The sequence below is a fragment of the Schistocerca gregaria genome, chromosome 6 (assembly GCF_023897955.1).
Source record: "Schistocerca gregaria isolate iqSchGreg1 chromosome 6, iqSchGreg1.2, whole genome shotgun sequence".
In the NCBI taxonomy this organism is placed as follows: Eukaryota; Metazoa; Arthropoda; class Insecta; order Orthoptera; family Acrididae; genus Schistocerca; species Schistocerca gregaria.
In genome coordinates this window covers 241,598,634-241,624,925 of record NC_064925.1, presented here as the reverse complement: position 1 = coordinate 241,624,925, position 26,292 = coordinate 241,598,634, and the positions used below count along the sequence as shown (strand labels likewise).

Here is a 26,292-nt window from a genome sequence, read left to right as displayed (position 1 = left end):
GGTTTAATGTAACCAAAGGACCGAAAAGCGATACAATAAAGGATCTGTTTGAAAAATTTCAACGGACTGGGAACGTGAAGGATGAACATGTTGGAGAGGTAGTGCGACCGCGTACGGCAACCACAGAGGGCAACACGCAGCTAGTGCAGCAGTTGATCCAACAGCGGCCTCGGGTTTCCATTCGCCGTGTTGCAGCTGCGGTCCAAATGACGCCAACGTCCACGTATCGTCTCATGCGCCAGAGTTTACACCTCTATCCATACAAAATTCAAACGCGGCAACCCCTCAGCGCCGCTACCATTGCTGCACGAGAGACATTCGCTAACGATATAGTGCACAGGATTGATGACGGCGATATGCATGTGGGCAGTATTTGGTTTACTGACGAAGCTTATTTTTACCTGGACGGCTTCGTCAATAAACAGAACTGGCGCGTAAGCCCCATGTTGCAGTCCCATCGTCCCTGCATCCTCAAAAAGTACTGGTCTGGCCCGCCATTTCTTCCAAAGGAATCGTTGGCCCATTTTTCAGATCCGAAACGATTACTGCATCACGCTATCTGGACATTCTTCGTGAATTTGTGGCGGTACAAATTGCCTTAGACGACACTGCGAACACCTCGTGGTTTATGCAAGATGGTGCCCGGCCACATCGCAAGGCCGACGTCTTTAATTTCCTGAATGAATATTTCGATGATCGTGTGATTGCTTTGGGCTATCCGAAACATACAGGAGGCGGCGTGGATTGGCCTCCCTATTCGCCAGACATGAACCCCTGTGACTTATTTCTGTGGGGACACTTGAAAGACCAGGTGTACCGCCAAAATCCAGAAACAAATCAACAGCTGAAACAGTACATCTCATCTGCATGTGAAGCCATTCCGCCAGACACGTTGTCAAAGGGTTCGGGTAATTTCATTCAGAGACTACGCCATATTATTGCTACGCATGGTGGATATGTGGAAAATATCATACTATAGAGTTTCCCAGACCGCAGCGCCATCTGTTGTTGACAATTGTAACTACTGTAATTTCGAAAGTTTGTCTGCCTGAAAATGTACTGTTGTCCCAAGCATATTGCAACAAACGGTGTATTTCTATCGCTGCTCGTTTAGTTTGTATTGCCGTTTCAAATATACCGGTCATTTTTGAAACACCCTGTAACAGTTGTTTAAACTGATGAAACACAACAATTTAATTTTCAAGGCAAGAATGGAAAACCAAATCCTCTTTATTGGACTATATCCATAGTTTTGTACCACAGATGTAGATAAGTATCGTAGAAACATGAAAAACAATCATGCTCACAGCATCGACCACATCATACAAATGCTGCATTTTTACGTTTTGCTACTGTACCATTACAATATGAACCCAACAGCACTGATCTGAAGCCAAGCTGCGAGATTTGGCCCGAGAAGTAACAAGACTGTTAAGTTGCTAAACGTACTGGTACGCACGCAGATTTTTCACTCGTCACTGCCGAACGCTGGCGGGATATAGAACGGCTCGTCATAAAAGAAAAAGAGAAAATGCTGCGCCTGGTTGGCTTCGTGGATTCTGTTGCTGATAGGCTCGTTATCAACGTAGCAGGTGACAGGAGCTAAGAGATTACCAGACGACTGACCATAAGCAGTACCTTCAGTGGCTTCAATATTTAACTATACAGTGAAATCCTTCAATACTCCCTTACGCTATACACAGCTTATTCAGAAAAATTCCCCTGTGGTTAAGTCAGGAATTTTCATCGTTCTTGTTTTTAATTACAGTAGCACCGTAGCTAGCAACGATAACGTGTTGCTGTTTTCGTCTAGTCGTCTAAGGAGTGTATTGTGCGAAATTTGCAGTGTATTATTTGATTCTACTGAAAACTTAAATGACATTCGAAGCTGTATTGCTCCTCTGCTCGTCTCTTTTTACGTGTGAACTGCAGCGGGCCATGTCACTGCAGGCTAGCTGCACCAGCTGAATGGCCAGTGTTGTCCAAGTTAAATGTGCCGGTAGAGCTGTTGTCCAGTATTATCGCTAAGTCGACGTGCGCTAAACGCACAGCACAAAATGTACCCTTATTATCGACCTTGACAGTACTCGAGGCAGCTTGGCTGCGGTCCCACGTGAAACGGAAACCCAATGAGGTCCCTGAAAACGCGGAAGAATACATAGTGAAATGTTTGCATTAGATTTATTCTTATGATGAATAGATTATACCAACGGGACGCATGTGTCTCATGAAGGAGAATGTTGAGATCAGTGGCACAAAAGTGAATCCAGAAGCGACAGGCTGTCATCCCATCAGTTCAGAGCGCAACTCAAGACTTTTGGTTTGAAACAGTACCCACAGATGTAAATACCTGCGTTGTTTTGAGGAGGAAAACAGCTTTTTACACGTGTGGGTTAACTATTGTCGTTTTCCTTGTACACAGATTTACGTACGTTTCGTGCTTCTTTGTGTTTATTTATTTACTATTAAGCTTTATGCATCATCACATAGCACAATCGAAACCCAGTAACTAAGATATCTTGTGATGCTGTAACTGGATACACGTATGATCTCAACGTTTATGTGGGTCAACAATCAGGACAAATCCTTCCATAGTAGAACACACTTAGGGAGAGTGCTGTCTTGATACTGTCAAATACAATCAGAAACCAAGATGCCATACTTGTTTCTGACAGATTCACTTTTCAGTTTACTAAATACTATCAGATTTCCTTCGGTGGACATTGTCATCAGGTCCTTAAAAAAACATGTCAATGTCCAAAGGGAAACTGATAAGAGAAGAGTTGAATTTCTTGCGAACTCACAACAAGCATCAGTAGCAAGATAGCACTGTTATTTCTGACCGGTAAATTGATGTGTATGACACTGATCGACGCTTCAACAAATAGTTGAAGACCCTATTCTACAAATTAGTGGGGTCTGTTATCAGTGCCTAGATGCTGTTTGCTGAAATCTCCAAAAATAATCACAAATTGCTGCGGTTTGTAGTCACACTTTTTGGAAAAATGACGACAATTGGGAACACATTCTTCAAGTGAAACGAAATAGGAGTATAGGTAGGCCATCAAAGATAGAAAAACGTATTCTAAATGTAGATGATCACTTGTGAATCCAGGGTTGTATTAGCAGACAGTGTTCAAGATGTGCACCAAATAAGATTGAAAAAAAAAGTTTATACAGTGCGGCAGAAACGATTGTAGAAACAATGTGTTACGTCCCGTCACACATAAATAAGATGTAATTTGTATTTACGTTCGTTGTTTGTATCCATTTTTCTTCAATATAAACTATTGTGTGCACATTCCCTAGCTAGAATAGCGATGGGACATATAGTCACCCCCTCTCAGGAAGAACAATGGGACATGTATGTCCCACCTGCCCAAAATTGAACCCCCCCCCCCCCCCCCCCCCAATTTTCATCTGACTTTAACGAAGACGAAACTCTAGAAAGACTATCAAACGTGTATGCAATGAAAAGAAATCCTGAATAAGAAATTGAAGAATAGTGGTTCAAGCTATAAATGCTTACCTACGAGGTAATGGTGTGTAGGTCCAATTTGCGCTCACAACTTAACAGCAGAAAGGCCAACGAGAAATTAAGTCCCACAATGAAGTTTTAAACTGTCCCTCACCGCCAATTGTTCTAGGATGCGGATGAGTGTTCGTGACTTTTAATATTTCTTGGCTTAGCTCATGTTGACTTAAAAGCCACTTCCGACAGTTCCATAGCTTTCAAGGAAAAAACAAGAAATACCGGGAACCACCGACCTGACACTTTCGTCCCGTTGTATTAACTATGCGCCACCCATTGCTGCTGCAGCGCAGATCTGAAACTGTAACTGCGCTGTCTTTCACGGAATAAAACTTCATAGAGACAGTGCAAACAAGTGCTGTGAAGTAGTGGAACATCGCTCATTGCCGCGCTCTCACGGATGAGCAAATGTTAGTTTTGGTAAATGACACTGAAGAAGTAGAATCCAAAGAAGAATATGTACATTACGTCGTATTTCAACTTATTCTGGTTATGATGTAAAACTAAGTACAGCAGGGAGCCCGGATGAACCAGATGTGAGCGACTAAGATGCTGATGAATCTACATGTATACATAGTAATGGAAATGATAAGAAAGAAAACGTTTCTGAGGCAGTATATTTTTTTGTGTTTTCATTGTAGCTGTGTTCTTTCCATGAATAACGCTCATTTCACTCCTCATCCGAAGTGCAACCACGACCTCGCGGTAATACAAAAGACAGTAGAGAGGGTTCTACCACAATGATTCGTTGTACAACCAGAGCCGCTACAGTTGACATTTTTCAAAATCACAATAATGTACAGAGTATAATTAGAGCTAAATGATGCCAAATTTAGCCATTCAGGTGCTAAACGTCGTCGTAATTCAGCTAAAAGATGTTTTCTGAGTAATCTGGTTCTGGGCACAGACTGACGCTCGTGATGGGCTAAAATGGAAGTAGTTCCTATTAATATTAGAGCTCGTAGGTGAAGCGGAAAGTAAAGTTTTCTTCTGGAGGATTTTGGTCCTTCTCTATATGCATAAAGGGTCGTCAGAGATTTTTCCGTAGGATTCTTGGCGCTTGTATAGTGAGACATTTGTTCTCAAAAACAGTCAAAAATGCTCTTAGACAAAGTCCCTTACAGTGCTAGAAGATGAAGAATGTTCCTTACTGCTGGAAAAGCTGGATGCATTTCTTGCTATTCTGTGTGTTAGGATTACCACTGAATCCAAAGGAATAGACGTGGACCTTCTTTGGTTACACAAGAGGAGAATACAATTTTATAAGCCTGAGATGTCACATAATAGCTTCAGGAAAAACATGATTTTCCTAGTTTTTGGTAGGCACGGTCTGAACGATTAAAAAATGAAAGTTTGGTTTCATGCCGCATGTATAGGAGAGAATGGCGACAAACTGTCAAATTATTCATGGCCCATACATCTGGATCAATAAGCAGTTCCTTCCTAGTTTTAAATGTCGGTTCACTCACATCATTGCTACAAAGCCTAATAAGTAAGGGCATAATATGGGATGGCTGTCAATAAAGATTGTCAGTATACGCTGAATGATGGCAAAGATGAAACTCATCCTGGTGGTGAACGTAATTATCTAGTATGACTGTACTTAATGTCTTGAACTAAAACAAGATACCTAACCATTAGAGTGACTGCCTATTACAGGAAACTCGTCCTCTAGAAAGATAAAGGCTAAGAGTTAGCTCAGAACGCATCGAATAGAGATGGGACGCGGTTTTAGGGGTTTCGAAAAATGTGGTGGTTCTAGTGATCAGACAGCATCTGTAATATTGAGACATTGCTTCTTTTGTAGCAGAAGGCTGCAGTGACGAATACTTCTAGCATTCGTGGCTGGTCTCTGTCCAACCCACGGCCGATTTACGCAGTGTTAAAAAGACGTATGTAGGTAACTTATTTAGACGTAATTGAGAGGAAGTGGAGCTGCCTTCTTTTTTTCGCAACTGGATACCGTCAGTTTACCTTCTTCCACAGTATGCATGTGGCACTCATGCTCTTGTGCTTTCAAACATATACTTCTAACGCGTGCTCAACTTAACAATCGGTTAATACTAAGAAAAAATCAAGGCTCCAGTCATTGTTGTGTATGGTGAAAGTACGATCATGTTATTCATAGAGGTTATTTATTGTTAGTAATCCCATTTCATAGTTGCTGGACTCTTTTAATGCTCTCTGACATAGCATAATTAGATTTATTTACTACTCACCTGCCCTAGTACAATATAATCGCGAGAAGCTGCTGGAGAAGATTTACCTGGCAAAAAATGTCAAATGTCAACTCACTCACGTCAGAATATGGTATATTTATTTGTATCAAAATTTTCGAACCTAGGTGTAGCCTATGGAACATAAAGCGACAGCAATTCAGAAGGACTGTTTACATAGAATGTATTATAATACAATTTGATAGTAACAATTACGAGCGACTTATTTACATCTTTTTCATTCGGTTAGCACGTACCAGAAACCCACATCCTGATTCTTTAATGAATGAGACTCCCACTTATTAAATACCGAAAGAATGTGGTAAGCGATAAGCGATAAGCGTTTTCCTTTCATTACTTTGTGGATGGTGTCAGCGAGACTAAGCTTTGAAAACGTTTCGTATTATGTGTACAGTTTGTTGGAAGTTGCTATGTGCCTATATTTGCAAGTACTGGATGAATATAGTCTGGGTGATTTGCGCACTGACCTATTTACAGTCTCTAATTTTAGTACTTCACCTATTATACTAAATGTTTAATGTAGGATTATATATCTTGTTGTTGTTGTGGTCTTCATTCCGGAGACTGGTTTGATGCAGCTCATCATGCTACTCTATCCTGTGCAAGCTTCTTCATCTCCAAGTAACTACTGCACCACACATCCTTGGGAATTTGCTTAGTGTATTCATCTCTTGGTCTCCCTCTACGATTTTTACCCTCCCCGCTGCCCTCCAATACTAAATTGGTAATCCCTTAATTCCTCAGAACATGTCCTACCAAACGATCCCTTCTTTTAGTCAAGTTGTGCCACAGATTACCCTTCTCCCCAATTCTGTTCAGCACCTCCTCATTAGTTACGTGATCTACCCAAGTAATATATCTTACTGAGCAGTTTACGACAGTATTTCAAATTTTTCAATTCGATCAGTAATTATATGACGTATTTAAAATGAAATTTTTGTTGCCCATGAAAGCCGTTAGATGGGCATTTGGCAACTGGAATTCGATGACCAGCTGACTATTTGGGACACAACACTGCATTTTTTTTTTCAGTATGCTTCAGTGCTGCAGAGCGTCTCGTATCGCCACAATTGCTCAACAAGACTGACGCAGATTACAGTTGCCTTCATACGCCTGAATAACTCACCAACTATTTGTCGTACGTCCAATGAACTCTTATCCAGGTTCCAACGTATAAAAAAAATTCAAATATGTCCTTCCGATAAAACTAATTTTCGGCCCCACTCCCTACAAAATTCAATACATGGAAATCCAGACAACTATTAAATTAGCTTTCAATCTTCATTAAACATTTATAAACTTTGCACATTAAAAAGAAGAAGCGAATTTGATGACCTGAACTCCACTCACAATCAGTTCAGTTTCATTAATATAAGTTTACGAATCATCGGTACAATAAAGGTCTCACAGAACGAACTGGAACAATATGTGGAAGTTGCTCTAAGAGTGGATGGCCTTCGGCGCGATATGGCTTGCGACGAGATATTTGACAGCGCAACCCATCTTCGAAGGCGTCACACATTCTCCCCGTGACCAGTCGTAACGTGAACATAGAATAATTTCTATAGCCACATAAAATACACATATACAACTCAAACCGTAATAACTTGAGTAAAATGTGTCTAACACATATTAGGTATGTTATAGGTTTCGAATTTAACCTATCACACTGGGCCAGAGTCTGGTGACCAGGAATCTTAAGGCATCAACTCTTCGGCCTCTTTGCTGGCAAAATGTTAACGGTGAAAATGTCATCCACCACCAGGATTCGAATCGCCAACTTCTAAATCGAAATCCAGCACACATGGGTGGGTTAGTAACCACGGCTCCGGCAGATTGTACTGATTGCTTAAGAAATGAGGACAGGTGGCTCACTACATAAGTCGCAAATAAGTGGTGAAGAAATGGATCCTCGTTCTTCAAACCACCATGTGCTTCTCCAATCAAGTGCAACACGAAGAGAGCCGAAAATGAAAGACAGTCATCTTTGGAACATGTGTGTTTTGGGTCAAAAACGTTCAGTAATTGTGACCCTAGTGAAATAAACACCCAAAAAATAGTTATAAAGCTGGAAGAGAAATTAAAAATATAAGAACAACGACCGGGCTACACAATTTGGGGATTGAATGTAAAACGATGACCGGGTGAGATGAGGTGGGGTTGTCAGGAATTCATTTCAAAAGAACATTCATGGAACTGTGATCTATGATCAAAGAGGATAATCTAAACCAGCGTACAAAATAACCAAGTCAGTAACCGACACTGTGGAAGCTCGTATTCCGAAATACACTCAGTACGACAGCAACTGTTCCACAAAAAGGTCACAGAAAAAGTATCCCGGTCCCCTGCCTTAAGACAACAATTGTGTGTACAGCGTATGTTAACAGACTTTAAGAAATATAATACTGGTTATGAGAGCATAGCAAGGGAACACCTCTTCTGAAAGATGTTCACTGAAGAGCTCAATCATTCTTTCTATTTCCCAAGTAAAGACACATGTAACGACTGTGAATAATTTAGAAGTGTCTGGACGATGTCTCATTCGGAAGAGGCTGTACAAAAGAATGGTGACAAGAAAGGAGCCAAATCAGATAATACAAAGATGGCAATCAGTACGGCCCTCGAGAAATACATTCTGAGACCGTGTCTCACTAAGCCCAGTCCTATCATATGCACTAGCTCCTGACTTTTAACTTAACTACTCACAATGCAGCATCCAACCGTGACTGTTCCATGATTTGAGACTGGTGGAAGAGTTGGCAATAAAATAGCTCCCTAGTGTTCATATTGGCTGAAGATCATCTTGAACACAAAACAAAGAATCTAATGATTTGGTCTAATGATTGCACTGACCAAACTGGAAAAATATAAACTGCAACCTTGTAAGCTTATTCTTGCTCAATCTCATAACCTGAAACTACTTCTTGATAAATATCTCCTCGAAGGCAACATACGTGAAGGGAAAAGTAAATGGTCAAGATAATATCATCATAAATATACATTGTCATGCTCCATTATGACATTGCATTGAAGAATATAAATTAAACGGGTAGAGGCACTCTGTTAGAATAACGTTTTATTACATACAGGACCGATCTGAAAAGCAGAGTCTAGTATCAATTAGGATAACCAGTATCATTATATTTTCAGTGCAGATAGTCAACAGGGCCATTAGGAATTTTGTTTGTTTCAACGTATTTTCGTTTTATTTTAATTGTTTGATGTTCGTTGTACATATACAGCCAACACGTCACGACGTTTAAGGAAAACGCCAATAAATTAAAAGAAAATAAAAATACATTGAAGCAGATTTAAATTTCAATACAGTTTCAGTGTAATTTATTTCAACGCATTTTATTAAATGAAAACCGGTATATAGCTTACGTTCTACACCATTTATTTATTGAGTTAACCGGTTTTGGGCTTACAAGGTCATCATCAGATTTTAATCTAAGTCCGTCTACAAAGAAGTTCGGATTTTTGTAAACAACTTGGGAATAGATATTACACATCTAGACTGAGGCACAAACACACAGAATGTTATCTTTGACAGTGTGGTGGTAATGCAATTTAAAGGTGAAAAGTCGAACAAAATATAAATATAAAGGGAGCAAACAGGAAAGACATTAACACCATGTTCGAAAACTGTGCCTACATAACAGTTTACAATGAATGAATACAGGAACATGTAGGAATATGAAGTAACAAAAAGTGAATGTCATCTTTGACAGTGCCATGGTTATGCAACTTAAAAGGCAAAAAGTTGAACAATAAATAAATATGAAGGGAGCAAACAGGAAAAACATTTAACCGATATTCGAAAACCGTGTCTATATAACAGATTACATTAAATAAACGAACCATATAAAATTAATACATGACGAGATTACTTCAACAGTTATTAAACATGTAAAATGATAGAGAAACCAATTAAGAAAAGAATTAATAGTTGTTAAAAACAGAATACATGGAGTACGTAAAGAACTGCAATAAAATAAACAGAAATAAATAAATACAGGAAAACGGAAGAATATGAAAGAACAGACAGTGTGCGAAGTAATGTGATGTTTAGAAGAGCAGAAATTTTAAGCTGCGTTTGATCATATAAGATTAAATCAAAACTATGGGCTAAATGTTTGTTGATTCCCACGGTACTCCAACAGATTGAGTTTTTCGCTTGTTGTTTGCTAACTGAAGGACACTGTAGATCCAAAATAAAAATGTTCCTGTGTTTAAAGTCATTATAAAACACAAATATTCTCTATCAGTTTCACTTGGATCGGAAGATTATAAAAACAATTTTTTACAGTATGAACGTAAACCACTGCTGATAGAAGGAGCTGCCCATAGCTTAACACACATTGTAGACTTAGAAAAGAACAAGTGTTATTCTAGGAGACATAAGTAAATGAACGAAATGGACAAGTTATGAGAAGAGAAGCAATCTGTAGCGTACTCATGCTGTTAACACAGCACACAGAGAAATGTGTGCCCATGAAACAAGCGCAAAAAGACGTTTTCCAAAGCGTAAACACTGAGGCACATTTCTCAAAGTACACAGAAAACGCATTAAGCCTCACTGCCATTAATTCTGATATGAAAGTATTTGTTGCTGCCGCTCCACGCTAGGCCCATTCATTTTTTGTATTTTCTTTTCCATTATCATCTCCGTTTATTTGAAATAAAGCCAGTTCGAATCAATATGAACTTCTGTCGTAACAAAGAGGCTACTGTTTGCAATGCTGCAGACATCGCAGTTCCCTCCAAAACTCGGCGCAGGAACCAGACGTTTCTTTGGCCGGAACGTTAACTGACGTACCCACTCAGTGAGATCGGCACGCAGCTGCAAAAAGAACATTAATTGCTTCTTTACGCTATTTCCTTCCGTTATCAATCTTCAGAAGTATGGAAAAAATGGAAGAAACCGATCTCGGGGAATATCCCTTTGGATTACCGTATATGAAATCTTTAAGAAATTACAATGATACAAAACAAAAACGATAATTAATGATGTTTTGGTGTTATCTATGATAACAGAAACCGGTCACCACCAAAAGGAAGAAACCAGTTGCTATTTACATTGACAAATTTGTTCGAACACAAAGAATAGTCGCTGAAATTCTACAGTGTTTGCAAAATTTGTACCAAATTGATCCACTTCAAATCCTAGTTCTATTTTATATTTTAATCCTTTTTATTGTTCCGTATCTTAATCGATGGAAACGCCACCCTAACAGGAGCGTTTCATTGCCCGTCTGTCTGTCTGTCTGTGTGTCTTGACTGTTGAGACCACTTTTTCTCGGGAACGGGTTTGCGTATGAAGTGTAAATTAATGTCAGTTACTAAGGTCTATGGTCTCTTGGCGCTAAAAAAATTTGAGCTTCTAAATCAATGTAGCAAAAAACTAAGGCTATTTATACCACATATTTTGACACTTCCCATTGACCTAGAATCATGAAATTTGACGAAAAATTCGGTTTCACAATACAGCTAAGGGGAAAATCCAAAAGTTGTTAATCTGTAACCGTTACACACGAAAAAAATATTTTTTGTCACTTGTTATCCGCCTGTCCGTCTGTCCGTCTGTTAACATACCTTCCTCTCAGAAATTACAATAGTAAATGGGAAATTATACACAAAATTTAAACTTAATATATTCCTTTAATTCCTAGGATCAATGTCTTGCCAATATCGATAACGGTAACTGCCAAAAATCGTCGAGTTTGTCGACTCCTGAGTTGGATGAACTTCCTATATACATAATAAAATTAGTACACAACTTTCAAAGAGCGAATCCTACTCACGCTTGTCCATTTTTAAAAAAATTAAGGATGACGTAAAAAGAGTGTGAAAAAACCTATACAGTTGAATTTCTGACTGGCTGAGAAAGACAAATATTGTCCAAAGTAGTTTGAGGCTTGCTGCTGGTCGTCAGTCATGTGACATTATTTCTACTGGCCATCTGTCAGTAACATTGAGGTGAGCCATCAAAGGCTGCAGAAGATATTTCCCCGTCTCGAGGCAAAATACAGAACTGTATGTATCCTGTGCACGGAAGGAACCAATTCTGCTATTGTCGAACATTGTATCTCCATCGGAAATTTAGTGGAGTACGATAGAACAACCGTTTTGCCCACAACAACGTTTTGGTATCGCGTTGTTAAAGACTCTGAGAAATTCGCAAGGCGGAAAATCTGATGACCCGTCGTAGCAGGTAACGTTTGGGAAATGCATGGAACTCCGCCATTTGCACGACTTGCTCCAAACAAAGACGCCGATGGACACGGCGAGAAATAGCCTCGCGGAGAACAGCTGACTACCAGCGACTGAGATGCCCGCCAGATGGTGTGGTCAGTCGGCGACCACCATCAAGGGAAGTCTTAGGCGTCATTGAATACGTACACCGTATATACTGTGCATGCCATCGAGTTTATTTTGTATTCACTCAAACATTTACTCACTCACTCACACTAGGATTCATTTTTTTGCCTAGGGCATACCCCCTTAATACCAAAATAAATATCTACTTGAGAAAATAATAAAAAATACATGTTGTAGCCCGTAATGAAGAATTATAGAGAACACAGGTCAAATATAATAATAACAGTGTAATATGTAAGGTGCGATCAAAAAAATCATTCAGCCCACAGTCAGTATGCCTGTCAAGCACAATCGCCGTGAGCATCGATGTACCAGTTGGAGATACCCGTTTGGTAAAACACGGTGTCCTGCTGCGTCAAGAAATCCGTAATTGCTGCTGCACAGCCTCATCTGACAGAAATCGTCGACCCTTCAAGGCCTTCGTTAAGGAACCGAAGGCTTGATAATGGCACAGAGCGGATCAGGACTATAGGTGGGGTGTGCCTGTATCTTCCTCATGAAATACCTAATTTCTGCTTCGCCACACTTGTGATACGGGGATGCGCGTTTTCATGCAACAGCGGCACCCCTTGGCACCCCATTCCACAGTGGTGGTTTTCGACAGTGTTGTGTACATACAGGGTGTTTCAAAAATGACCGGTATATTTGAAACGGCAATACAAACTAAACGAGCAGCGATAGAAATACACCGTTTGTTGCAATATGCTTGGGACAACAGTACATTTTCAGGCAGACAAACTTTCGAAATTACAGTAGTTACAATTGTCAACAACAGATGGCGCTGCGGTCTGGGAAACTTTATAGTATGATATTTTCCACATATCCACCATGCGTAGCAATAATATGGCGTAGTCTCTGAATGAAATTATCCGAAACCTTTGACAACGTGTCTGGCGGAATGGCTTCACATGCAGATGAGATGTACTGCTTCAGCTGTTCAATTGTTTCTGGATTCTGGCAGTACACCTGGTCTTTCAAGTGTCCCCACAGAAAGAAGTCACAGGGGCTCGTGTCTGGCGAATAGGGAGGCCAGTCCACACCGCCTCCTGTATGTTTCGGATAGCCCAAAGCAATCACACGATCATCGAAATATTCATTCAGGAAATTAATGACGTCGCCCATGCGATGTGGCCGGGCACCATCTTGCATAAACCACGAGGTGTTCGCAGTGTCGTCTAAGGCAATTTGTACCGCCACAAATTCACGAAGAATGTCCAGATAGCGTGATGCAGTAATCGTTTCGGATCTGAAAAATGGGCCAACGATTCCTTTGGAAGAAATGGCGGGCCAGACCAGTACTTTTTGAGGATGCAGGGACGATGGGACTGCAACATGGGGCTTACGCGCCAGTTCTGTTTATTGACGAAGCCGTCCAGGTGAAAATAAGCTTCGTCAGTAAACCAAATACTGCCCACATGCATAACGCCGTCATCAATCCTGTGCACTACATCGTTAGCGAATGTCTCTCGTGCAGCAATGGTAGCGGCGCTGAGGGGTTGCCGTGTTTGAATTTTGTATGGATAGAAGTGTAAACTCTGGCGCATGAGACGATACGTGGACGTTGGCGTCATTTGGACCGCAGCTGCAACATAGCGAACAGAAACCCGAGGCCCGCTGTTGGATCACCTGCTGCACTAGCTGCGTGTTGCCCTCTGTGGTTGCCGTACGCGGTCGCCCTACCTTTCCAGCACGTTCATCCGTCACGTTTCCAGTCCATTGAAATTTTTCAAACAGATCCTTTATTGTATCGCTTTTCGGTCGTTTGGTTACATTAAACCTCCGTTGAAAACTTCGTCTTGTTACAACAACACTGTGTTCTAGGCAGTGGAAATTCCAACACCAGAAAAATCCTCTGTTCTAAGGAATAAACCATGTTGTCCACAGCACACTTGCACGTTGTGAACAGCACACGCTTACAGCAGAAAGACGACGTACAGAATGGCGCACCCACAGACTGCGTTGTCTTCTGTATCTTTCACATCACTTGCAGCACCATCTGTTGTTGAAAATTGTAACTACTGTAATTTCGAAAGTTTGTCCGCCTGAAAATGTACTGCTGTCCCAAGTATATTGCAACAAACGGTGTATTTCTATCGCTCATCGTTTAGTTTTTATTGCCGTTTCAAATATACCGGTCATTTTTGAAACACCCTGTAGTTCCACGTAGTCAGTGCGTACACAACTTCACACTAGAGCGCGCCCCGCTAAGCACAACAACACAGACGCAGCGCTCGTCCGTCTCCGCACTACGAGATGGCCTGACATAGAGACGGACCAAATTCTGCTTCCGCCGATCCGCGTATTAATATGTAATGCAGCCAATGAGATTGCTGCTAATGTAGAACCTTTTCTCCTCGCGGATCACACTCGTGCAGTGCTTCATTAACGTGCGAGGTATTATAACGAGTGTACAGACATCTGCAATTGTCTGCACCTGTCTGTAAGAGCTCTACATTTGTCTTTACCAGTCTGCAGTCACGTTACAGTGTGCGCCTAATAAGATTACTATATTCCTGTTCATAGCCATGAAGATAAATGTATAGACACTTTTGTCAAGTATCAGAGATATATGTAAGAATAAGATTAAATTATCAATACCGAAGGAAATTCGGATTGTCAATTGTAAACAGCATCCAGAATCAGGTTACGAATGTCTATCCTTGTTATTATTTTTTTTAATAAATGTATGTGAAAATTAATCAAGTTCTGTTTAAAGTTGGTCACCGTCAATCTGCTACTCTATGCGTGCTAGTGTTATTTCTATCGTCTGACCTAACGGCAGAAGATAAACACGCCACGATAAGTCCACGAGACATATTGCTGACACTCGCCTACTTCGTTAGAGCGACAAGTCAAATAATCTGATGGTCTATGTACTGAAGATCTTACAGTACGCACACCACAGACAGATATGCTCTTCTACAGATATTCTTTATTCTCTGATGGATGTCTAGCGGTGTTTGACCTCCGGCAGCCATGAACAGAACAACAGCACGTTGGTCCTGTTTCGACGCATCTGGTAATACGTCACCATAGTTTACGTTTCCGCATTTACCGCATGCACATCGAAAAGACTCGAATGGCACCGTAATCCCCTGCCTACATGTCGATGCTTATACATCCGAATCGGAGTTGCACTATGTTGCATATAGGTTGTAGCAAAACCCTCAAACGGAAGCTTCTTGACACGCCTTATAGTATAATGGGGTATGTCGCATATTTGCGACAACAGGCACTAGGAACTCGAATGCTTACAACAGTTACTTTAGAAAACCTCCTTATTTGATACTTTAACTATACATAGGATTTTCATCATTAAAAATGAAAAATACGCGTAGCACATATTTTAAATAATTATATGTGATACAGTACAACCTTATTTACGAAATTCTCGGAAATAGTTTATTCTCTTGTTTAGGCACGTTACACTTACTACACATTAATACTGTTTGTCTATTACAGTTTGGTCTTTCACACCTTTGCCTTCTGCCTGTTACATGAGGCCAATGATCTACTGTGTCAAATCCAGCATAGATATATGGAAGCCTGACGCTTCTTGTGCAGTAGCTCTGAATCCATACTGGCTGTCATGTTCTTTCCCTGCTTGCAGAGTGCCTCTGTTCTTCTGGATTTCAATGCGAGTAGGTCACGTAGTTTATTACGGACAGTTATGAAATTACAATGAAATGAATACCCTTAACTGCTTACAGGCGTTGATATAAGTCAACGGGGACAATTGAAAATGAGTGCCCCGACTGGATCTCGAACCTGGGATCTCCTTCTAACATGGCAGACGCTCTATCCATCTGAGCCACCTAGGACACAGAGGATAATGCGACTGCAGGGAGTTATCTCTGTCACGCCTCCCGCCAGACCCACATTCGCAACTTATTGGCCCGCATTATATTCATAGTGCCCCTGCTCATCATACACATTACTCGCGGCATTTTGCCGATTCCCGTAAGAGTTCGGGCACTGTTTGTGCATCTGCGCGAAGAAGATGGTCAAATGGCCGGTTAGAGTTAACCACATATATATGTAATTACGAAATTGCCACAGTCCCTCTCTGCGGATGGTATACGAATTTAGAAATTTCCATTTTTACTTCAAGAAATATAAGACCTCGGGAGTCCATCGCTAATTTTAAAAAAAAGCTTGAGAGCTTTAGCAATTCATCAGAATTTCCTTATCACGATAGAAGTGAAATGTAATCTGTCAAATCACCGTTACGGTTTTGGGACCTTGTAAGAAATTGCTCTATATATACATCGATAATGAATACAATTGGCAACTGAAGTATTCTGGGGCTAAAAATCAACGGAAAGGTTTATTTTACTTCACTTGATTTCACGTCTTGTATTCGTCCACAAAGGTACTCAAACGCATGATGGTGTGTACTTTACACAGGCAGTATCTCCGAATTCACTTGCGCTTGCAGTTGGTTCATTACATCAACGTAAGTTTTGCGTCAAGTCACAAATTCTACAGAACAAACAAATAATTTTCAGAATCGAACTTACCTCTGTACCTAGATGTGATTTTCCAAATAGTGACGCCAATTTCTCGTATGCATGTTATGAACAAAGGTGTGAACAGCAAGTCACTCTAGAAGTATCCGAAACACTCGGGAGACGAAAGCACAAGTCATAAGCGTTGGTAACTGCATTTGGAATTTACACATACCGTCACTGGCACTGAAAAATAATTAACTTTCCATTTACTGGAGTTGCTTCGGTACGATGCGATTTTACGAGGTTCGGCATGAAGAGAATATTGTCCCTGAATTAAATTAAAAGTAGTTCCCATCCCCCGGCTGCGATCAGGTTTTCGGAAGGTTTTCCTTGGCTACAAGCCAAATAATGGAAATGGTCTCACAAATGTTCCCACTTGTCAGTCGCTTTGTCCCACAACGATCTAGCCTGGAGGTAGTAAATGTGTGAAACAGTAGAGAATTTTGTTCTGATGTCTGTTTGTTCATTCAGCATGGGTGATGCTTGTTCTCTGAAGGCGCTATGAACTTCAGTTTCTTCTAGAGCGTCCATTAATCTGCCTTTCTCTACCCTAGAGATTCCTGAATGCTGCTTGTTTTGTGACTGTAGTTTCGTAGCTGTGCACTGAATGGAGGTTTACAGTGATCACTTTTATTTTATTGGAGATTTACAGTGTTCGCTTATGTTTGTGTCTGTCTGAATCTAGTGGAGACACGTCTAGCTGTTTGCCCCATATTGAAACTTTCCATTCACGACATTTCACTTTATACATTGGTCTGTTTTGAAGGTGGTGCGTCTTACGATTGCCCCGACTTTGTTGCTCGTGCAGAATCCGATTCGTACATTAGTTTTACGAAAATTATCGGCTGTTCTGTCTGTTCTTTGACGTATGTATTACGAAGTTATCTCTGTCTAACGTAAATCTAGATGTCAAAATTTACGAATGTTACCAAACTACAAAACTGGTTGTATTTACTGCAATTCCCACTTTACATTGTTCTCATTAGGTTCTATTATGGCTTCTAGATGCTTGAAAATGGAATAAAGCCGGAATCACAATCGCAATGTAAAACACTAACAGCTGAAAGGGAAATGACTTCATTTAAAAAAGAAATTATTGAAGCTATGGACCCATATTACAAGAAATTAATAAAAAAATTACTGTCTGGAAGACCAGAGAGCAAAATTCTGCAGTGTGTAACGTTAGAGAGACGTGTTACACGAGATTAAAAGTTGTGGTCTACAGCGGGACGACGCTTGCATTGGAAGAGGATTGCTGCTGAAGGCCATTCGGAGGCTCAAAGCTCGCCATGCAATGGCAGGTAGGCGGCGAGCTGACTCATAAGTGTTGCCCGGGACTGCCGATCTGCTCAGCGTCCTCGGCTATATGGGTGCGGTGAATCACGGCCCACTGAGATGCCCTACGATGCCGTCAGCACCGTCGTGTGGAAAGGAGGCAGTGGCAGACACTGACAAGGCTACTACAACGAGGCAGCAGCGGTTTTTAACATACCTTGACTCATCCGAACCTCCAAACAGAATAGCACTCACGGCGCCACGTGTTGTTCTTCAACTACACTGAAGTGCCTCGCCAAGTGTTCTCCCTGTCATCGAGAGAGGTGGTGCCGTGACTGATTGGCTCACTGGACTTGCATCTGGCTGGACGATGGGTCAAATCCGTGTACGGCCATCCATGTTTTGGTGTTCTGTGATTTCCCTAAATTACTCCAGGTGGATGCCGGGGTGTCTGCAGTGTCTTTCCTTCCCCATTCTTTTGAAATCAAAGCTTGTGTGCCGTCCTAAGGACCTCACTGTTGATGGGGCTTTAATCTTCCATCCTTTTATCTCTTGTTATGCTTTCCATGTGCGTTTTCCAGCCAATATAGTATTATCCAAGAAAACTCAAGGCTTAACAATGGTCAACAGATACCACAGCAGTAGTCAACAGACTTCACAGGAATCATAATTACACAGTCCCGTCACATTAATGTGACCTCCTGTCAAAAGTGTGAATAGCTACCTCCCACAGGGCAGACGTGCAGGAAGAGAGTGATTGACGTTCTGGAAGGTACCAGCAGACATATGGAGTCATGCCGACTCCAGCGCTGTGGCCAGCTGCACTAGATTTCTCGGTTGAGGATATGTGGAGTGAACAGCCCCATCGAGAGAGTCCGAAACATTTTCCATGATGTTTAAATTCTTTGTGTTTGGTGCCCAGGTTCTATTGGGTTTCAATTCTGCATGTTTGGTGCCCAGGGTGCTCCTTGAACACTGCGAGGTGTAAGACATGTAGCACAGTCCTGCTAGTTGGTGCCATCATGCCAAGGAAAAAAAACAGACTGCTTGTAGCAGCAGACATGGTTCTCAAGCATAGATGCGTACTCGTGTTGATCCACTGTGACTTCCAGAATAACGAGATTACTCTGGGAATGCCAGGCCACGAAAGCATTCCCCAACCCCTAACGCTCCCTCCTCCTGTCTGGACCCTTCCGACGACTGTTGCAGGGGCGTGCATGCCAACGGCCATCTGTCCGATGGACCATAAAACATGAAACACCTGAAAAGGTCCGGATAGTGCATGTTCTGTCTACTTATCTGACAATCATGCTAAGACACTGCTTTGACCATATGCCCCACGGATCGGAACAAAACTATGTTAGGTTAAGCAAATGACTCAATTCTGAAGAACTGATTCACTACGGTTGTTATACGCACCATGGAGAGAAATTAATATAGACAAATAAAAATCGTAGACGTCACAAACATGTGTGATTAACAAAAATAACTGAAAAAAACTTTAAAAGTAGCCGAATTACAAGTTTATTTTATTCGTAGCTGTTTATCGAGTTAATTCGTCAAAAGTAGCACATTACGCTGCATCCTTGTTGAGAGAGTAAATACTGTGTCGTGTACATTTGTGAATTTCATTACGTTTCGCAGGCAGGCATCAATGCGAGTGATTAAATAAACCAACACAAAAAATTGTTCTGTGAAATAAAACAACACGCTGAATTTGCGTAAACAGTCGTTTCTGCTACACAGCCTGATTGGCTATGCTGAAATGTAATCACATTTTCGCAGTTCATTCACAAACAAAGCTGGACGTGCACCAATAGTAATCTGGTCTGGCAGCCGTTCCTTCAAAGCCGAAGAGATGAAAACCCCCCTCAGTCACTGCACTATGTCGCACACTCTCTTGCTGCGTGTTGTGTTGACAGTGTGACGCGCTATTCTAGAAGCTTTGAGTTATTTATCTTTCTTAAAAACAGAAACCTGGTTGGAGGACAGTAAAAAAAGTTCACTTTTCCGATTTCACTTGTTTGTGCCGTTGGTTTATTACAGCAACAAGTGATTTGCTTTTTCCGCCATGAGAGCTGACTGAACAAGAATTTTACTAGGACGAACATCACCGGATGGTAATTATTCCTTCCTATTCATGTTACTGGCTGCCTGCGCCACGCTTCGGTCCGGAACCGCGCGGCTGCTACCGTCGCAGGTTCGAATTCTGCCTCTAGCACGGATGTGTGTGATTTCCTTAGCTTGGTTAGGTTTAAGTCTGAAACGTCCCCTTAGAAAAATTATAAAATGACTGTGCTAGTAAACTTTTAAGTTATTTCATACGAAGACAGCTGAGTAAAACTGTACTCAGGTATTTCTCTCTTTACTTATTCTGATCATCACTAAACTGACACACAATATTTTTTTTAGCGCGACGCAGTCTGACTTTCAATAATCACTACAAAAGAATGGCCCTGACTGACAATAACCTATACCTTTCATGAATCACTTACCTCAAAAAATTCTTCGTTACTCGAACTACTGCAATACAGCGAGAGCCAATACTGCCAGCTAAATAAAAGATTCTAACTACTGAAGGCACTAACTACTGATAGGCATAGTTAGCAAATGAAAGATTTTGATAGAAAACTAACAATGTATTTACCTTAATAACGTTCAAAAGTCATCATGTATCTATATCCATCAGTTCATGACATCCATCTTTACAAATTTCCTTTTTCTGGCGGACACACGTCCAGATTGTCCGTTTATAGCAACCTCTCAAAACTCTGGCATCTATCTCTTCACATCCACCACAGATGGCGGCTCACCTCCACCTGCCCAACGCTACGCGCTGTTCACATCCAACTGCCCAACACTACACAAGCGAATATTCCAACAATGAGTCCAACCAGCCACAGATTGCACACAGCACAGTCAGTGATTTTCATACAGAGCACTACGTGGCGTTACCAACATAAAAACCTAAGCAGTCTACTTACAAGTCTATGGGACTGATGACCTCTGATGTTAAGTCCCATAGTGCTTAGAGCAATTTCAACCATTTGCCTGTGCGATCCTGATTTTCATCTTTACATTACACTAAACATAAAATTCTAGTTCCATTAACTTGTTTTTCTCTGGCGATATTTACCGTTTTTCTTTTATTTCTCTATTCTAACTTGTCGATCGCTCTTAAAAACTGAAAAATAAAGGAAAACAGGATATGAACTGACTATTACTTCTGTAGTCTCCACTTGTGGTGTTCGAATGAACAAAGAAGTTGATGACTGGTCTGCATTAGACTACATGTAATACAAGGCGTATTCGTAAAATATTGGGAAATTTTTATTTCTGGATACAATTTTATATTTTCGTCTACGTCGATGTTACCTCTGTGGTGTCATGCGAAGAACAAGGTCTCATGTCAAAGTTGGTACCTCACAGCGCAACCACAAATAAGGACGTGGCTGTCTGACGCAGCAACAAATGAGAAACGCTAGCGTAGACAGGCCCTCAAGAGTTTCCATACGCCGCCGCCTCTGGAAGCGTACTTTAGTCAGTGCGCAGTGTCGCTCTACTCGACTCTTCCCGTCTTCCTTCAGGTCCAACAGCTCCAGTTAGTTGTATTGGAAAGAATTGTATTGAAGTTTATAGTCAACTGTATATTGGGACATGGCCATCATTCTGTATTGTGTCTGGCGATAAGTTATGGAGTACAGAGACAGTAACAAATACATATGGTACATTCTTGTGAACATGGATTGTTTCCAAGTTAAGTATTTCAGATTGTATTAGGTTCAATAAAGGGATTTAATATCTTGTATGTGTTGTAATATTGACCTCTTTCAGAAATAAGTCTACGCTTGCTAAGCTTACTATAGTGCCGTCGCGAATGTCCGAAGTGTTTTTTAAATCGGCACTACAGTCCCTTTCAAAATAGCCTCCATTAGGAATTATACACTCGCAAGGGCTTTCCCGATCACAGAAACACTTCTCGAACTCTGTTACTGGGATTACGTCTAACTCTCTCAGCACTGCGTATTTAATTTCATCTACACTTGTAAATGGTTTTCTTTACTTTGAGAGGAAGAAAAAAACCACTTTGGGCCATATCTGGCGAATACGGAGGGTGGAACGTCATTGTCATTGGCCAAAAATTCACGAAAAAGTAAAGAAGTGAGCGCAGGTGCATTATCGTGGTGCAAAAGAATGGTTTCATATGGGAATGCAAGCTGTCGGTGGTGAAGTCTTCTTGGGTTATCAGCCGAATCGAGGTATCGTTCTGCTGCAACTTATCGACACGTTTCCCACTAACAATCTTCAGGTGGAGCGTCGGGTTCATGTCCATGTCATATACTTATGACGCTGCACGTCGCACGGCTACGGAAGGGTCGTCGAAGGTTGTGTTGCGGACTCTCGGCATGTTGGAGGATACTGACCTAGCGACTTGGTGCTGTTTGTCTATTCCATCCGCTGCCTTCGCCGCTTTGGCATCAGAGCGCTCGTGACATATTCTTGCTAGCGCTACAGCCTATGCAGAGCTCATCTGAAAACCGCTACCTCGGCTGCCAAGATCATCTGGACCCATATTTCCAGTACCTCTTTGATGTTCAAGTCCCAGAACCCGTTCGTACCGCAAAACACATCTGTTCAAAACCAAACATATGGCTTTCGTTGAGGCTTTTCTGCACATTTGTTTTTCTGGCCTCGGCGAATGCTTCACACCTGAGCGACGCTGCGAAACTCACCTTTGCGCCTGGCCGATATTTTGTTTACCACATTTGCAACTCATGCTGCGGACTCCAGCCGTCCGTAGTCTTAAATCTTCTTACATTGAGCAAAGCATATTTTTGATTTTAGCAGATGCGCCAAAAATGGTTTTAATGTTGTTCTTCCAAAAGTGTCGCAGTTTTGTTCTTGGGTGACCCAGCATGTGGAAGGAACGCCAGACGCTTTATGCCTCCTGCCGAATCATCTTCTTTCTTTTCCTTGCTTGGCTGGGGAGCACGTCTTATCTGTGTCTCCGGGTAGTCGTTCTTGCGAAAGATTTTCATGAGATGTTGCAACTGGGTCGGTGGACTCTTCTTGTCACATATGTCTCGTGCTCTGTACAGTGGGATGGTGACCATAGATTTTCCTGAAGTTTAGGTACAGGTCCGTGAGTGTCTTTCTTCCATATGACAGAATGTTCCAGCGTGCATTCAGTTCTCTTCCCTATCAGGATATCGAGGAAAGAGAGGCACGTGCTTTCTTCTACCTCCATGACTTTATATTGTCCTGTACGTTGTAAAGGAGGTCAAGAAATTCCTGCAGGTTTTCTTTGTCATTCTGCCACATCACGAATATGTTGTTCACGTATCGATAGAGCGCATTTAGCTTCAAACGTGTGGGTTTGAGTGCCGTTTCCTCAAAGTGATTCACATGTAGATCCGCTATGTGAGGCGCAAGGAGGCATCCGATAGCGACTCAGTATAACTGCTAGTAGTGAGCGCTTGGCGGATCATTTCTACAGTGTCTTCGTCAAAGTGGCTCCTTAGTAACGTCAAGGAGTCCTCTAGTCGTACCCGTGTGAAGAGAGACATGACATCAAAACTGACAACGAAGTCTCCGTTGTCAAGATGTATCCTCTGAAACAACTTCACAACTCAGTTCAGTTTTTGACTTAGTGTTTCCAGTGACCCATGGGAGGCCTTAGTAACTGCTCCAAGTGTTTAGCTATTCCAAATGTTGGCGAATTTATCGTGACCACTATAGGACGTAGTGCAACTCCATTCTTGTGTATTTTGGGGAGCCCATATAGCCGTGGTGGTATCAGTGCTCTCGGTAAAGCCTTCTGACCATTTCATTATTCATTCCTGAGTTGTTTAGGAGTCACAGTTGTAGGATCCTTTCCTACTGGCTTGTAAGCTGGGTCTTGTAATAGCATCTCAATCTTCTGCCAGCACAGTCGCGCTGCCTTTGTCAGCTGCTAGGATGAGGGTGTCTTCGTCTTCTCGGAGGTCGCATATAGCCCTGCGGTCTACCGAGGAGACGTTAGTTTCCGGTATTTTTGCTTTGTCAAGGACCCTGCAGGTCTCCCTTGTCACCTTTTCGGCGATCTCAGAAGGAAGCCTCCGAATGGCTTGCCCAACGCTGCTGATGATCTCCTGTTCGGGTAATGCGTATGGAACCTGTGCAAAATTTAATCCTTTTGACACCAGCTCATTTTCAGTCAAACTGGTGATGGTCCTAACATCCTTGGTGTCGATATTCTGCTTGTCCGCCCCTGGAAGCTTTACACTTGTAGAGTTCACTGGATGCGAAAGTATACCATCTACCACTACCACATGCAGGAAGAGTGACTGGATGCCACTCGTAGGTGGCACGCGAGTATAGTACATCCGATTTTCTCCTGAGCAACTTGAATTCACTGCTGCTTTTGTTTCAACTATTTCGCAACATTTTTGCTGTTATTTGTGTCATACCCAACACATCCAAAAAAATTCATGTGACGAGCCAACTGATATGCCAACATCACCAGCGAAGTGTGATTGCGATTCGGCGATCGTTCTTTCACTTTTTCCACAATTTTGTAGTTTGTGACGTGCTAGCGAGTACTGGGTGCTTGCCGTCCACAGTAGGCAATATACGACATTTCTATAGGTTTTTTTACATTTTATGCCATTCTTATAGAAAAAGTAACACAAATCCTCTGGTTCATTTTAGACGACATAAATAATAGCCGATTCTACCAAAGCTCATGTAATGTTTTTGACAGCTGTCCGTTATGGGCACATACATTTCAGATATATTTACGAACCCAACAACGAAAATTCGCGCGAGTCTGCCTAAAGCAACACGCGAAATTACAACTTCTCGTCACTTTTTGAGCACATCTCGTAGTCTTGATGCCAAATCGTAAATCCTTATTGTACTCACAACAAAAGAAATAGATGACGTTTGTAAAACTTTTTACACTTATTCCACTTTTATAGAAAGATGTAATACAAATGCTGTGATCTAGATTAGACAAAATAAATTATGCTGGCGGCAGACTAAACATCCTACATGGCTAACACAGTAAAAATACTTTCCAGACATCATTACCAACCAAACGACGGAAAAATCGCACAAATGTACCTAATAAAACACGTGAAAGCACTACATTCTTGTTACTTATTCAACACACCTCGTATTCTTGATACCATGAAAACTGGTTATTTGAGCATAAATAACCCAACAAAAAAGTACCACAGCCGGTAACTGGCGTTAGCTTTTGGTGATAGAGAATCAAACTTTTTCATTATCTGCAGATGCATGGTTTTAATAATTTTATCTACAACCTGATGACCAATTGATTCAGCAGCGTTCCCAATCCCAAATTATTAGTCATTGCTTTCAGTATATATATAAATGTGGTGACTTTGGCTGCTAAAACAATATGTCAGCTACCATACCTTACAGCAGCACTTATTTTTGTAATCTTTCTTTCTCGGTACACAATAAACACATAATTCGTACTTAACAGAAACGTATTACCTCAAAGACAACTGCGAGACTTATACAAATTCAAACAATGAGTTATAGATAACCCAGAACGAAAACGAGCTTTACTTGCTAGGAAGATTACACAGTATTCTTCATGTATGTATCACTCCTACTCTAGATTTATATAATATATTTAAAATCCTCAATGATTTTTACGTAAATTCAGGGTTATTACGTTGTTAGGTATGTATTACGAGTACTTTACAGGTCAGACGCCGATAGCACAAGGAGGAAGCATCGCCAGGACTTGTGGAGACGAAAACCAAGCAAAAATGAAGTTGGTAACGCGAGTTTCAGAATTAATCAACAACCGCCGCTGCCGTATAGAAACCTCGTTTGTTTCGAAGAGGTAAATATCCGCACAGCGAACGGTCAACTGTTATCTTTCCAATTCTTTTATCGAAACAGTTGTGTACATTCAGCCTTCCGTTCAATCAGAATACATTCGGCCGAAGAACAAAGCTAGATTGCTTCTTTGCTGATTCAACACTGGGTCCAATTAACAGAACGCCATTTGGGTCGCCGGTGGTATAACCCAGAAGATAAAAGCCACTTCATATTGACATTTTTAGAACGCTCGCTTTCAGTACGTTTTCAAAGGAATTTAATATGGAATCGAAAACTGTCGTTCCCCCGTAAACAGCAGTATGTCGTTCTGCGACACCCAAGTGCTGGTCTGAACAGGAGGATACAGAATTATTTGGTCACCCGTCAGCAATGTTTTTACCGTAAAACCTGTACTGCACTTATGCTTGACTCATACGTTAGGTTATTTTCCATTTTGAAAGTGGAGGTGGACTAGATTCTGTAGTCTCAATGGCTACGTAAAGAACCGGGAACAGTA

The 26,292-nt window shown here is 41.4% G+C and overlaps 1 protein-coding gene across 1 annotated transcript in view; it reads left to right on the top strand.

Annotated features, from left to right (window-relative positions):
• Positions 1-26,292, top strand: part of LOC126278816 (uncharacterized) — a 222,331-nt gene that overhangs the window by 97,044 nt on the left and 98,995 nt on the right. The window contains exon 3 of the mRNA XM_049979089.1: positions 25,656-25,797. Within this exon, the coding sequence (XP_049835046.1) occupies positions 25,656-25,797 (142 nt within the window). The remainder of the gene's footprint in view (positions 1-25,655; positions 25,798-26,292) is intronic.